Source organism: Colletotrichum abscissum (genome assembly GCF_030869225.1).
Source record: "Colletotrichum abscissum strain IMI 504890 chromosome Unknown Scaffold_136.1, whole genome shotgun sequence".
NCBI classification, from domain to species: Eukaryota; Fungi; Ascomycota; class Sordariomycetes; order Glomerellales; family Glomerellaceae; genus Colletotrichum; species Colletotrichum abscissum.
The window spans coordinates 1-12,828 of record NW_026850028.1 but is presented as its reverse complement, the minus strand read 5'-3'; the positions used below and the strand labels follow the sequence as shown (position 1 = coordinate 12,828).

General features: G+C 49.5%; 4 protein-coding genes across 4 annotated transcripts; 1 reads left to right on the top strand and 3 right to left on the bottom strand.

Moving 5' to 3' along the window:
* On the bottom strand, positions 1-643 carry CABS01_16720 (uncharacterized protein; the record flags this gene model as incomplete). The annotated part of the gene is made up of 1 exon (XM_060550050.1): positions 1-643. A coding segment is annotated over one exon (643 nt), but the record flags the coding sequence as incomplete, so codon positions are not given.
* A 1,449-nt stretch (positions 644-2,092) lies between these two features.
* On the bottom strand, positions 2,093-5,460 carry CABS01_16719 (uncharacterized protein; the record flags this gene model as incomplete). The annotated part of the gene is made up of 4 exons (XM_060550049.1): positions 2,093-2,179; positions 2,503-3,778; positions 4,063-4,266; positions 4,319-5,460. The coding sequence occupies 4 exons, from the start codon at positions 5,458-5,460 to the stop codon at positions 2,093-2,095; spliced, it is 2,709 nt and encodes a 902-aa protein (XP_060404025.1).
* A 4,201-nt stretch (positions 5,461-9,661) lies between these two features.
* CABS01_16718 (uncharacterized protein) lies at positions 9,662-9,928 on the top strand (the record flags this gene model as incomplete). The annotated part of the gene is made up of 1 exon (XM_060550048.1): positions 9,662-9,928. One exon carries the CDS (start codon positions 9,662-9,664, stop codon positions 9,926-9,928), a length of 267 nt encoding a protein of 88 aa, XP_060404024.1.
* A 1,448-nt stretch (positions 9,929-11,376) lies between these two features.
* CABS01_16717 (uncharacterized protein) lies at positions 11,377-11,877 on the bottom strand (the record flags this gene model as incomplete). The annotated part of the gene is made up of 1 exon (XM_060550047.1): positions 11,377-11,877. The coding sequence occupies one exon, from the start codon at positions 11,875-11,877 to the stop codon at positions 11,377-11,379; it is 501 nt and encodes a 166-aa protein (XP_060404023.1).
* Between the last annotated feature and the right edge of the window lie 951 nt (positions 11,878-12,828).

The following is a 12,828-nucleotide window of genomic DNA, read 5'->3' as shown; positions in this document are numbered from 1 at the left end:
TGATTGACGGTACAGCGAGATCCTCTATATGCATGCCGCTTCCAGTGAGTGCATGTTTCGCATAGTACAGATATGGCGTCGTGATGCCTGGCTTGGCATCGTTCACAAAGAGGCTTTTAAGCTGAGGACCGCAACTCAACAAGGAAGATGGCTTACTAAGCAAACAAGACCAGTCGCCAACATAGTAGTGGCCGTGCATGGCTGTGCGTCTTCGTAGCGCATCAGCTGAGAAGAGGTTGTTGTTATTAAGAACTGCGGGCGCGTAGTTTGTGAACGAAACCACCTTCGGGCGACAATATGCGGTGTAAGCGTATTGTAAGTGAAACACAGCGTTTCCCCGCCGCAAAGGCTTGATCTCCGACATGTAGAAATCCACTCTAGACGTGTCGTCGTCTGTGTCCAGTAGGAAGCTGGCGATTCCATTTTTGGGAAAAATACCTGACGGACTGTAGTCGGCGATACGGCACTTCCAAAAGCTTTTGGCTACTGTGTCTGAATCGTTGCAAAATCGGGCCAACGTAGCACTGGTACTAGGGCCCAAGTCTTTCAAAGTGATGGTGACTGAATCAGAGGTAGGGCTGAGAGGTGATGAGATCGGTCGCGATGAGGAACCCAGCGTTTGCGATTTCTCGTCGGTATCCATAATTGTGAAGTAGCGTTCTTTGCGATGTTGGCACCCTCATCTAGCACCTGTTGTACAAGAATATTCCAAAGTTGTGCGGAAACTTAGACGGGGGACGGGGACTTAAATGCCGACAGCTGCTTTCACTTCAACCGGCCCTTAGTCAACCGACGTTTTATTTCAGTTATGTTTTGTCATGAAAAAGTCTTTCAGTCACAATGTGACAGAAGCACATGAATAAGAGGGCTTCTCTCTGCTCTACTTTGACACTTCATACCATATGCCAAAAAACTGATTCCTAGATGATACTGCCGGTTGTTGACCTATTTGTTGATTTTACAACATCTTACGCAGAGAAATCTCTCTCGCTACCCGGCTCATTATCTCAGACCATTGATCGGCCCACAAATCAATAAAGTGGCTCAGCTCCTTATAGCTTTTGAAGAGCCGATGTCATAATAGCTAAGGAATAGCTTTCGACCCAGGCTCCAATTTCCTGTCGCTACATCGCATTGGGTGTAATCGAATAGAGCTGGACTCGTTTTGTATCGGCGCATGATGTATTGACTCGACCTATATTGTAGTCTGTTTTAGTCGAGAGTGCCGGGATTCAATTCCTCATTTTCGGCTTCTATCCATCTGTGGAAGGGAGCTGTTCTCCTTAGTTACTGGGTGTGAAAGATTTAAAAGTGCTATCATCTGCAAGACGACAATCACCTCATTATCTAAATGGTTTCCCCCATTGCATACCATTACGAACCGCCTCACAGTTCTGGCATATGTCAGTCACTTACAAGTATTGAACCGATCTACTTGACGAGACGCACACTCGAATGAGGTCTGACTGGTTGATCACTGTTAAGTGTTGGCCAAGCATGCTGATTCGTTGGATCTCGATGACCGAGCTGACATCGACGCCACTTCAGCAAATTAAACAGGAGCAAACGCACACGCCAGGTTGTTCATGCACCAGGTGCCGAGCTAAAGGATCACCTCAGACTAGTGTCATGAGGGCAAAGCAAACGAATCAAATGTGTCGAGAACCAGAATGGAGAGAAAGTCAGTGGCGACAATTCTTCATTTACCAAAACTTGTCTCATTTCCACGTTTTTCCCTTTTGCGTCCCCGGCTGACGACTTGTCGCGCTTCGCAAAGAGATGTGGCGGCGCTCGTGATAATTGTCTTAGGACCCCGCATTTTTGCCTGTTGTTCTGCCTTAGTTCTACCTGGTTGGGCTGTGCTGTTGATGCGGCGGGGTTCGGCTGTATTGATCTTTGCGGGCATGCTGCGTTGCGATCAAAGGTCAACCCCAAAACCGTTATTCCCGTTCTCGTGGAAAAAAGTTGCGGACCGCCGCTACAAACCTGCACCACAACGCTGGCGAGGAGGCAACAGTGGCCGACCCTCCATTCTCGCAGTATGCCCGAGCCCATAGGCCCTATGGGATCTCTCGAGGCCTACTTCAAGAGATTAATCACCGACCCACGAGGCTTCGAGGCCTTCCTCCGCGTGACGGGCTTCTTCCAGAAGATCTGTCCGCGGTAGCAGCACCCACACCTACGTAGGTGTGAGTGCGGACTACAAAGAACCTCCCGATTCCAAGGGACGATTTAGGAAAGAATGAAATTGGGGCACCAGCGGGAACCGGGGACAGATAGAACGCGTAGTGGCCACAAGGCATGATTTGGAGGACGATGTAAAGAGACGACGTACTGTAGAGTAGGTAGCCTTGGCTCACGGCCCTCCACGCCCCATACCCTTCGGGAGGTCTGCGGTAAGGGCCTAGGTCCCTCCGCCATGGCGTTAAATACAACAACAACAACAACAACAACAACAAAATCATTACAAATGTGACAGGGGCTTCCTGAGTCGATAATCACACTGCTCTTCAATGGGGATCCTGAAAATAGGCTGGCTGCTGGGATCCTCGTCTCTTCATTGAAGAAAGACGACGAAATCGATCCGTCTGACTCTTCTCCTTCCCGTGTCAAGTAGGACGATGTTGGATGGGCTGCCTTCTGGCTAGTCCTTTCGTTGAACTTGTCGATTCTCGTTTGAATTCTTGGGTTTTCCTTGAGGAAGTTTTGGGCTCGCTCAATTGCTCTCTTGTTACTGTTCACATTCGGATCGTAGGTCGACTTTCTTCTAGCGGGGTTGAAATGGTGGCAGGTCTCAGCGAAGTGTTTCTGACCTGGACAAGCTGGACACTCTGGCTTCCAGTTTGAGTCTATTTTCCCTCCTCTTTTGTCTTCCTCATTCCGGCCCTGCCATGTAGCGAAGCTTGTTGTCTTAGCCTTTCCTTCTAGCCAGTCTGGCTGCTCAGTGCGAATCCAGTTTCTAAACTCGCCTGCAACGATGGCTCCGTGCCATCTTTCTCCTTTCTTTGGCTGTTCAAGAGTTTTCTTCGCCATCTGGTGGGCTTCTGGGGTTGCCCAGTCTGGAGCGACTGTTTTGACAGCTCGTAGGAGGTCTCTGACCTGTTCCCTTGGGTCGCTCATTGAAATTATCTCCAGGACCCTGGCTTCCTCCATAATGTCCAGGTAGGTGTTTAGCCAGTCCATAATGTTCTGTCTCTTGATGGACCCAAGGTGGAGGGTATACCTCCTCTTGACAAGTTCTTGTCTTGCCTGACTGCTTGGAGCAAGATTCTCTTTCAGAGACTTGACCATCTCCCTGAGATTGCCGTGTCTGCTGACTTGGTTCATATGCTGGGCGTCAAAGGTTGAAATCATCCACTTAAGGACATCGTTGAGGCTCTGCTGAACCCTTCTGTATTCCCTTTCTCGGATGTCAAACTTAGCTTTCTCAAGGTTGAGAAGATTGCTAAAGTTCGCTAGGGAAACCTCGTCTGGATAGTTAGGCTGTGGTTTAGTGTTTACCACTGCCTGATCTGGGTCAATGTAGTCCCAGACGTCATGCACTATGGCTACCATCCTGAGACTGTTGAACCATTTGGTCCAGTCAGAATCATTCTGGAGCCGCTGAATGTACTTGGCTGTATCCATCTTGGACGCGCAGCCTTGTAGTCTTGCTCTGCACTCTTTCTTGAGCTTGAGCTTCTGGGTCTTTCCGATTCTTCTCGTGCGCTGACGGAGAGTCGAAAGCTGGTTGAGACTGTCGTAATCTCTGGGGCTGGTCTGGTCTGGGGTTGGCATCCTGCTAAGGGCGAAGAGAGTCAGAAAGGGTACTTAAGGTAACGAAGGCTGATGTTGATTCGCAGTTTCTTACGGAAGTATCACACAAGGGAATCTCCGGTCACGCCGGTGCCTTGGGCACTGACTCCACGTTCGTTCGGCAAGTTTTGTTGAGCCTTCAACAATTCAGGATCGATAAGGCTCGAATCTATGTGCTGTCGGTGGATGGCTGGTTCATGAGATGTGATTGAGCTGTAGCATATCAGCACTGAGATGTGTAATAAAGCTGGGTAAATGATCACGGACCTTGGGCTACTGGGCATCTCCGCAGAATTGGCATCGCGAGACCTGTCCTCGAGGGCATCAACGTCAATTGGATATTCGTGGCTAAGGCCATTTCCGTCTCCCGTTTTGACGAGTCTCGCGTTCTTCTTGTTTTTGCCGTACTTCTCACTTCGAAACCGTTGGAGATTCAGCCGCCAGAAATATTGCTGCATCGTTTGCTTGATTCTTCAAATCTATTAGTACCAAGCACTGGTCGCAAAATTCTTAAATAGCTTACTCCTCGCCATGAGTAGAATACTGTAATCTGTTCGCTCGAGGTGATTTCTGGTCATCCGGCCAGAATATCTGACCATGGCCACGATCTTTGAGGTAGAATTGAGACATCTCCATCAGAGCATTTCGTTGTTCTTCATGTTCCCAGTCACGAAGTCCGCTGCCTGCCCAGCCTTGGCTCGTTTTGAAGCTTTTTGGGAAGGTCCGAGCACTTTCATATAATGCCTTGCATCTAGACAAGTTACGGTCGCCGTAGTCGAGTTTCTCTCGTAATTGAGTTATTGAAGGAATCGATGTGGTCTTCATGACAGGCTCCGTGGCGCGGACGACTTGCTTTTGCGAGCTAGCGAGTGCTGGCCGGTTGTCAGAGATAAGTGCACATAGCAGTTGTACGACCTTGGTGGGCTCTTGTTCCAAGAAATTGCTCTCGACGCCGGACCACCTCCCGTTCACTGGAACTCTGCTGTCGTTGGCTGGTTTAGTCATTTCGTTTCCACTTGGGCCTTCTGTCGGGGGATTCGATGGGCACCTCGCTTGATTGTGCGGCTCGCGCACGGGGCGATGACCGTACCTTGGCCCTGGTGGATGCACCGAGAAGGACGTCTCTGCTTCGACAGAAGGAAGAACTTGAATCTTAGGGTCAGTGTTGAAGTTGTGAGATGATTTCGACAGAGAACCGACATTGCCGGCCCTCATGAGACTCAATACTTCCGCTATTTCAAGTTCTGTGTCGCTGTAATCCACTGGGCCCTTATCATCCTCTTCTTTCACTTTCCTTACGGTTGACGAGCTTTCCCTGTCCCAAGTGTTGCATTGGTGTTTTAGCTGCCAATTGATCTCGCGGTACGGAGCCTTAAGCGGCGACAGTTGCACTGATGTAGTGTGAGGAGTTTGGCTGGTGATGGCTGGCTGTTGAACGCCAGTCTCTGTGATTCCTTGGCGTCTGACAACTGCCGAGGAAGTAATTCTGTCGGCCATTTTCAAGGCAACAGTTGAATGTAGTGCTTTGGACGCCGATTCAGCTGGCAGCACTCGTGATGAGGAGCCATTGCCGTCGGTGATCCTTTGTTGAAGCATTCGCATCTCAGGAGCAATGTGGGTGTAGGGAGCACATTGACGATCGTCGACTGGAACGATCGACGACATGCTTGCGAAGACGCTCTGGCCCTACATAGGTTTAGAAAATGACGGATATCTTCATCTCACGTACTTGTATTTTCTCAGCGAACTGACCTGCGCCTTGGTTTCCAGAGTCTGGAGTCCTCGATCATCAACTTCACGCCCGTTCGGCAAGCTTTGTTGAGCCTTGAACAATTCAAGATCGATGGGGCTTGAATTGTTATGATGCGGATGGTTGAAAAATTCCAGCGATGCGGTTAAGCTATAGCATATCAGCGCTGAGGTGTAGACGAAAGGGGGGCGAATGATCACATACTTTGAGCTACTGGGCATTTCTGCGGAACCGGCCTCTCGAGGACTGTCTTCGAGAGCATCCACATCAATGGGATCTTCGTGGCTAAGGCCACTTCCATTTCCTGTGTCGACAATTCTCGCACTCTTGTTTTCTTTTCCTTTTTGATATTTATGCCATTGAAAATTCAATCGCCAGAAAAGTTGCTGCATCTTTTTTCTTATTCTATGAATCTTTTAGCTTCGAGCCTTCTTGTAATCGATTTGAATTGCTCACTTCTCTTGATGCGTAGAATACTGCAGTCTTCCGATTTCGTTGTCAGGCCAGAATCGTTTTCCCATTTCCATCATCATCGAGGTATGATATCACCATCTTCTTAAGAAGGTCTTGATGTTTTTCGGAATTCCATTCGTGAATTAGGCGGCCTTTCCAGCCTTCGATTGTGAATCTATCGAGAAACTGCCGAGTACTAGTAGTGAATTCGTCGTATCCCCACTTCTCGCAGCTGACGTAGCCGAGTTGCGCTCGTAACGAAGTGATTGAGGGAATAGATGTGGGATTTCTGGCACGTTCCATAGTGTGAGTTTGAAGACAATGGGGATGTAGGCTAGTAAGTAAGAATCAAAGAGAAAAGAGTGGGAGAGAAAAGCAAAGACACGCTGAGAGGGGGCAAAGGCTTGCTTAAATAAGAGTTCTGGACACTGTCGCTGTGCCCCGTATTACAACCGGGGTGCCTGCATCAACCCAGCTGACACTTTTCAGCTTGGGGCTCCCAAACTTGAAAGGCGAGGTACCTGACACAGACTCGGTTGGAACATGCTCTAGGGCAGCTACTTCCAGCGGTTCCATTGCCATTCTCGGGTAAGGACATCTGGAATGCCCACTTCACCACATAGTCAGCTCGCCATCGGCTTGAATCGAGGGTGAGGAGACAGTGTGAATGGATATCCAATCTGAGAGGTGAACACGTTCATCCCCTCGAAGTCGAAAGCTCAGGGTACATAGGTACCGCTATGGGTGATGCAAGTATCTATGGATAACTGGTATCGATTGGAACCGCCTACCGTCTGTCAGAGGAGAGTAAATCAGGGCTCGGGGTAGAAAGCTTAGATTCGTGTAATCATGCGAGTATTCATCGGCCGAGGTTCTCATAGTTTCTCTCCACGTAGATCGTAGCTAATGACAAGGTGGATCGATGTTGAAGCGAGAGAGGAAGAGACGGTCCACATGACGTTCGTCCAGTCAAATTGAGATCTCATCTATCAACGCAACAATACTGGCTTTCATCGTCCAAAGAGTCGAGCTTGATGCTTCAAACTAATCATCCAAGAGGGTTCTTCGCGATAAGCTAGATGCCATGCCCGCCATACACACGATCCGGACGATGATTTGTCTTGATAAGCAATGCCTTTTGCGAATTAATAGCACGCAGTGGCTGAACGTCTGCCGAAATAGGCCTCAATGCACCGCACCCATGCAAATCATTGCCTCCACTCTCTCCACTCCTTCCACTTCTTACCAACCCCCGCCTTTTCGGCCATGCTTGTGTTTGGGCACAAACTCCTCAGCACGCGTCGTTGATATCCGACCCCGATCTATTTCTGCAGCGCGCCGTTGTGTCATTTTCCTCCAGCAGCATCGCAATTTAGGGCATAAAAGCTGACTGAATGTTCCTTCAGTGGCATGGGATCTCGCCAAGTTTTGGCGTCAATCGACGGCAGGTTCCGTTTTGGTGTAAGCTCTTAGTCTGGGTGATGGTACCGAAACACGAGGGAGTGAGGTCGCAGAAAGCCTATTCACCGAAATAGCCCTAAATCGGTGTTCTGCAGTTCAGAGTACCTGCACAACTGGCAAACACCGCCGCACGCATCCCGTATGTGGGCGCAAAGACAAAAGAGGCCTCCGATACATATGTTGCTGAGTATGGCTATAATAACCTAGATATTGACCTTTCTCCTGCTCTCGGCGGCTGTTCTGAAGGACAGCATATGAGCTTAATTTCTTCGCAATATATGAACCATCAGAATAGAAGTGGACACGCGAGGTTACGCGATGCTCATCAGTGCATTCGGTCTTACTTGTTACTAGCTCTATGCATCCCTTCTACATTGCTCTGACCTTCTCAGAGGATTGGTTGGTTTGATCTGTAAGGTTGCGTAGTTTGTCAGGCGAGATATGATAATTGTTATCGAGCAGCAGTTAGACAGGCAGGGGTCATTGTGTGTATATTGATGAGTATGACGAATGAATGGCTATGGGAAGAAACCCCATATCTATATAGTGAGTGTATGATCCCCTTGTATAAGGACACCCTTGCTAGTCTTATTCATACTTCTGGTTAAGCATGAGTAAGGTCGCTTGAGGCGAAACAAGTACCGTAACGAATGTCCTGGGGCAGTCTGACAGTAACTGCTTCATAGTCTGACGATTCAAACTACTTAAGAAACCATCTGAGCGAGTAGACATGCCAGTTATGTCTCACTCATTGAGCTGGGTATGCCATTTCTGCTCCCAGGCATATCTTTCTATCGTTACAAATCGTTGCCTATACGATGGTCACTATTGTTGCGTGAACAGAAAGGGTGCGAAAAGAAAGAGATGCGTGCACATTGTGGGGTATGGAAAGAACGGCATAGTTCGAGGCCGACCTCAATCTTTCCGTGGCTGCTGGCAGGATTGTACATACCCGCTGCAGTGTAAAGAAAGTTCTGATGGGGAGTTATGGGACGATTGCGCCTGAGTGATAGCAGGTAGAGTGTGAGGCCATGCGTTAAGTCATTGCTGTGAGTTTTGGAACAAGAACGGAAGTCAGTCTATATGCTGCAGAGACGAAAAGTTTTCTTAATATACCGAGTAGTTGTCTCAGTCTTGAAGTAAAGGAAATGTGGTTTGCATGTGTCATGTTTTGAGATTGGGGTGTAGGATGGCGCCGTAATCTCGGCACGATCTCCCATGCAGACTATCATAATGCCTATTGCTTTTTTATCAAATTGAAAGTCTAGGCTCATAAGCTCTAAATAGAGAGCTTGATTTCTCTTGAGAGATGCGAAACACAATATTCCTCAATTACGCAACGCCGTGAGTGACTCAAACCAGTCGGGATACTTAGCGTCCTTCTACTATATCTGCTATTCGATGGACAGAGAATTGGGTGCAATACTCGCAGTAAGAAAATGCTTTTTGTTCCTTGCCCGACATCAGCCGCCTGACCCAGACTTGCTGCCGCGATCTGTGACACCTATGATGCATCACTAAAGTAGGGTGACCGAACCGGGGCGCTTGATAGCGTGTCCAGACATTCTAACAGTAGCGCCAAAAGGTTTCATGAGGTTAACAAAAGTATAATAGAAGATATTGACCACATCGGTTATGCTTACACTTACTGCGCCCACAATATCAACTTGCTTCCGGAATACTACTACACAATCTCTGGCATTCACTCTTTCTCCCCACTTTTGATCAAATAGCAAGAAGGTATCAGAAATACGACTCAGACCCAGACGCAATCGACTAAGCCAGGACTGTCGCCGAGTCGAGCCTAGGCCACCGATAGTTCGACAATCGCGCAAGACACATAGAAACCTTCTACATCGGGTAACAATCTGGCTCGGGAAGCAACGGAAACAGGGAAGCCCAATATGACATCAGATAACGCTGCGACGAGCGCTACACAACCATCCGACTGAAAATACTGGGCGAGAAAGGTCGCGGAGCAGACCTCACTGACGACTTTCAGGCCAGGCAGAAGGATTCTGTGGCATCGCGGGATCTTCTTCGAACCGGGGTTATATGGTTTGTTGTTATGGTAACTATCTCCGTTGCATCCCATCATTGGCTATGGCGGTTGAAGATCAGAAAAGTACAAAAGGTCTGCGACCTGACGACGCCAGGCTGCGTTTCTCTCGACGCACCGTCCGCACAAGAGCCATCTTCAGCATGTCCGTTTTCGAACGTGACCTTTCAAATTCGCCAGCCCAGCAGATGAACCAACTTTCTGTTGCTCTCAGCGCCGTGGAGCAAGAGATCAAAATGCTTCAGGATAGGTTAGAGACGCTGGAAAGAGACAGAAAGCGGCAATACATCCTGATAGCGCTCCAGGACCAATATATCGAGGTTTTGGAGAAGGGCCTGGCCTTGGAGACACCGATTCATCGGACGGAAGATAGCTATAGAGAGAGCCGTAGCACCACCCAGGTCGTCTAGTAGAGCCGCGGCTTCTAATGTCACTTCTTGCCTGACCTCTTCCCTCCAATACACTATTACCAATCCGATTTCGATCGTGCAGGTACCATCGCACGTGGAGCATGCTGCGCATTTGAGGATCGATTCGTCTGTGGGTGTGAAAAATACAGTTAGTCCTTCCAGAACAACGCGAATTGTCAAGTATTCCATACTCAGCCAGGCTTGATTGCATCTGGTTGTGTTGCGCAGTTGAGACGATGCGCAGTTGAGACGATGCGCAGTTGAGACGATGCGCAGTTGAGACGATGCGCAGTTGAGACGATGCGCAGTTGAGACGATGCGCAGTTGAGACGATGCGCAGTTGAGACGAAACTACTGTGCATGTTCCCCATTATCGCTCAACGGGCTTGGATTTGGCGTGCCACCCTGAGCAGACTACTGCACACGCCAGGCTAACGAAAAGTTTACCGCCGCTGCTACCGCGAAGACTGCCAAAACGAGCGGGCTAGACTCTATTGGCCAAAGGTGCGGCAGACCGGTCCTTATGCGTTACAAATCAGCTGTTGGTTGTGTCTTGAGATGTGGTGAAAACTAGAATGACGTTGGTTTAACTAACGTTAGTACTATGTTGGCCCACCTGACTTTGAGGCGCTGCAGCTGTCCCCGCTTCGATGAACGAGCAAATTGAGAGACCTGGACTGTGCTTCTCCCGAGCAAGCGATCATTACCTTTGGAGCTTCGGATTTGTCAGGCCGTCGCAGTGCAAGGGCGGACGACCAATCGTTGCCTGCAGTGTGCAGGAGCCACCAGCCCCGTATGGACGCGGCATAACCTAACCACCGGCTAATTAGCGCAATGCATCATTCGCTTGACCCGCCCTTCGACTTTTTTGGTGATTGTTACTTCGCAGACAAGGAAGTGGAAGTAACAGCGTCGAAGCACCGGCTGCCAGCAGCCTCAACCGGAAACTGTGTTGGCCTTCCGGACCAAAGTTCTGCCCCACTCGCGGTGTCCGTTGGGCCTTCTACGGCGGGAGATGGACGGACCATTTCCTCGATGCACACCTTCTAATAATTACGGTTTTAGGAAACCTTCGTTGCCGGTGTTGGTTGACTGTTAATCCATTTCTTTGGTCGCTAAGTTTTCTGGGCACAAGCTGGACTCTCTCAGTGGGCTGGCCGCTAAGGCCGCAGAACGACCTTTTACTGTCGGGCGGTCTGATTACGGCTTGATCTGGAAAATGCGCAAGAAATCCTGTCTGCTCGCTGCACCGAAATATTTTCGAATATCAGCAATCGTAGCTGGCGGTGTGAGACGCGGATTCTCAACTTGCCTTCAAAGATGCTGATCTCGAATGGATCTGTAGGTTGGCTACAACTCATTTTAGGGAGGGCGACGAGGTTATTCGATCACCTTGTAGGCTGTCACATATGACGGACCTCTTCGCAACGGTTCATGGCTTGCTCAGACTAGGGTATGGCTGGAGGAAACAAGATTCGTACGCAGCAGTACATGTACAGCATCTTTCTCGACACCGAATCGTCGCAGAGGTCGAAAGTCGCTGGCAATGTCCCGGGGTGAACGGTGTCTTCCGGCGCATGGATTTCCCAAATCCGCGCGGAGAACATCAAAACCTGTTCGAGCTCTTTGATGGTGATGAGCATGTTTCCAAAGTTAAAGTTCAGTGCCTTGTCAAACTCGAACAACAAGTTGGTACTGTTGTCCGACAGGCCGTCGTCACATTCCTCGGGCGCTTCGCGGACTTTCTGGCACGCCAGGAGCGCGGCGACCTTGACGATGAACTCTTTGCCTTGTAGTGGCCCACACAGGCAGCTTATGATGTAGGCGATGAACCGATCTCCCGCGGTGCTGTTCATATCTTCTTTGACTCTGTTCAGCGGCGGGTACCACGTGTTGTAGGTCAGCCCGTTGTTGGGCAATTGACCGCCAGGCAGATGGCGAGGCAGCATCGCTCATCTTGTCGAAGCAGGTTGGTCCTGACACCCATTAGCAGGAAGCTCCTGTGGCAATGTGATAGTGCGCCTCCCACCACATGGAATACATGGTCTTCTCCAGCGCGTCTGTGGTGATTCGGTAGACCAGCTCATGCCACCGCCAATGACGAGATTTGTATCGACAGCATCAGGGCTCTAGACTGCCTTTGTTTCTGGACAAGGCACATTGTGCTCTCCGTACGTGTAAGCCTGTGTCGACATCCGTGACTGTCTTCCGAGAAGCGAAGTTCTACGCAACCGAATTTTGCAGAAGCCACCAACGGCTCGTCCGTCAGCATTTGGCATTAATGACCGTTTTTGCACAGCATATGCAATGACGATGGAGCCGTAGAGGAGTCTCAAACTTCATAACTGTGCTGTACAGTACATACACACGGCATCCATTCATAAGTGTGCTGCATCGAGACGAGATCGTTTGCTGACTCGCCCACCCGTGAAAGCTCTGGTTCTTCGCACATCATGTTGACGACTGAAGCAGCCCAGTATGGGTCGGTCAACCTTGCCAGGACTTACGAAAACCATACCTCGTCTACATCTGGTTCAGTTTCGCGTTCAGCAAACGCAGTGTCTGCCCTCAAATACAATGATCCATGTCACGCACCTCGCTCAGCAACACGTCGGCACTCCACCCATTTCGATGATAACCCGACATGGCAGCCAGACCTTTGAAGCGCCCTCGCCGATCAAACGGCCTACCGCGCCTACCAAGCGACATAGACAACGCATTCGCGGCCCTTGGGCGGGTCATCCCACGCAACCGACCTCGCAAACAGTACCATACTGTCACGAGTTATGGCACGCAGCAATGGGCATACGGAGTGTGGTAAAAGTGGCTTAACATATTAAAGTAGAAATAGACAAAAGGAAAAGGTCTATATACACGATGTCTGAGATAGACACGTGATT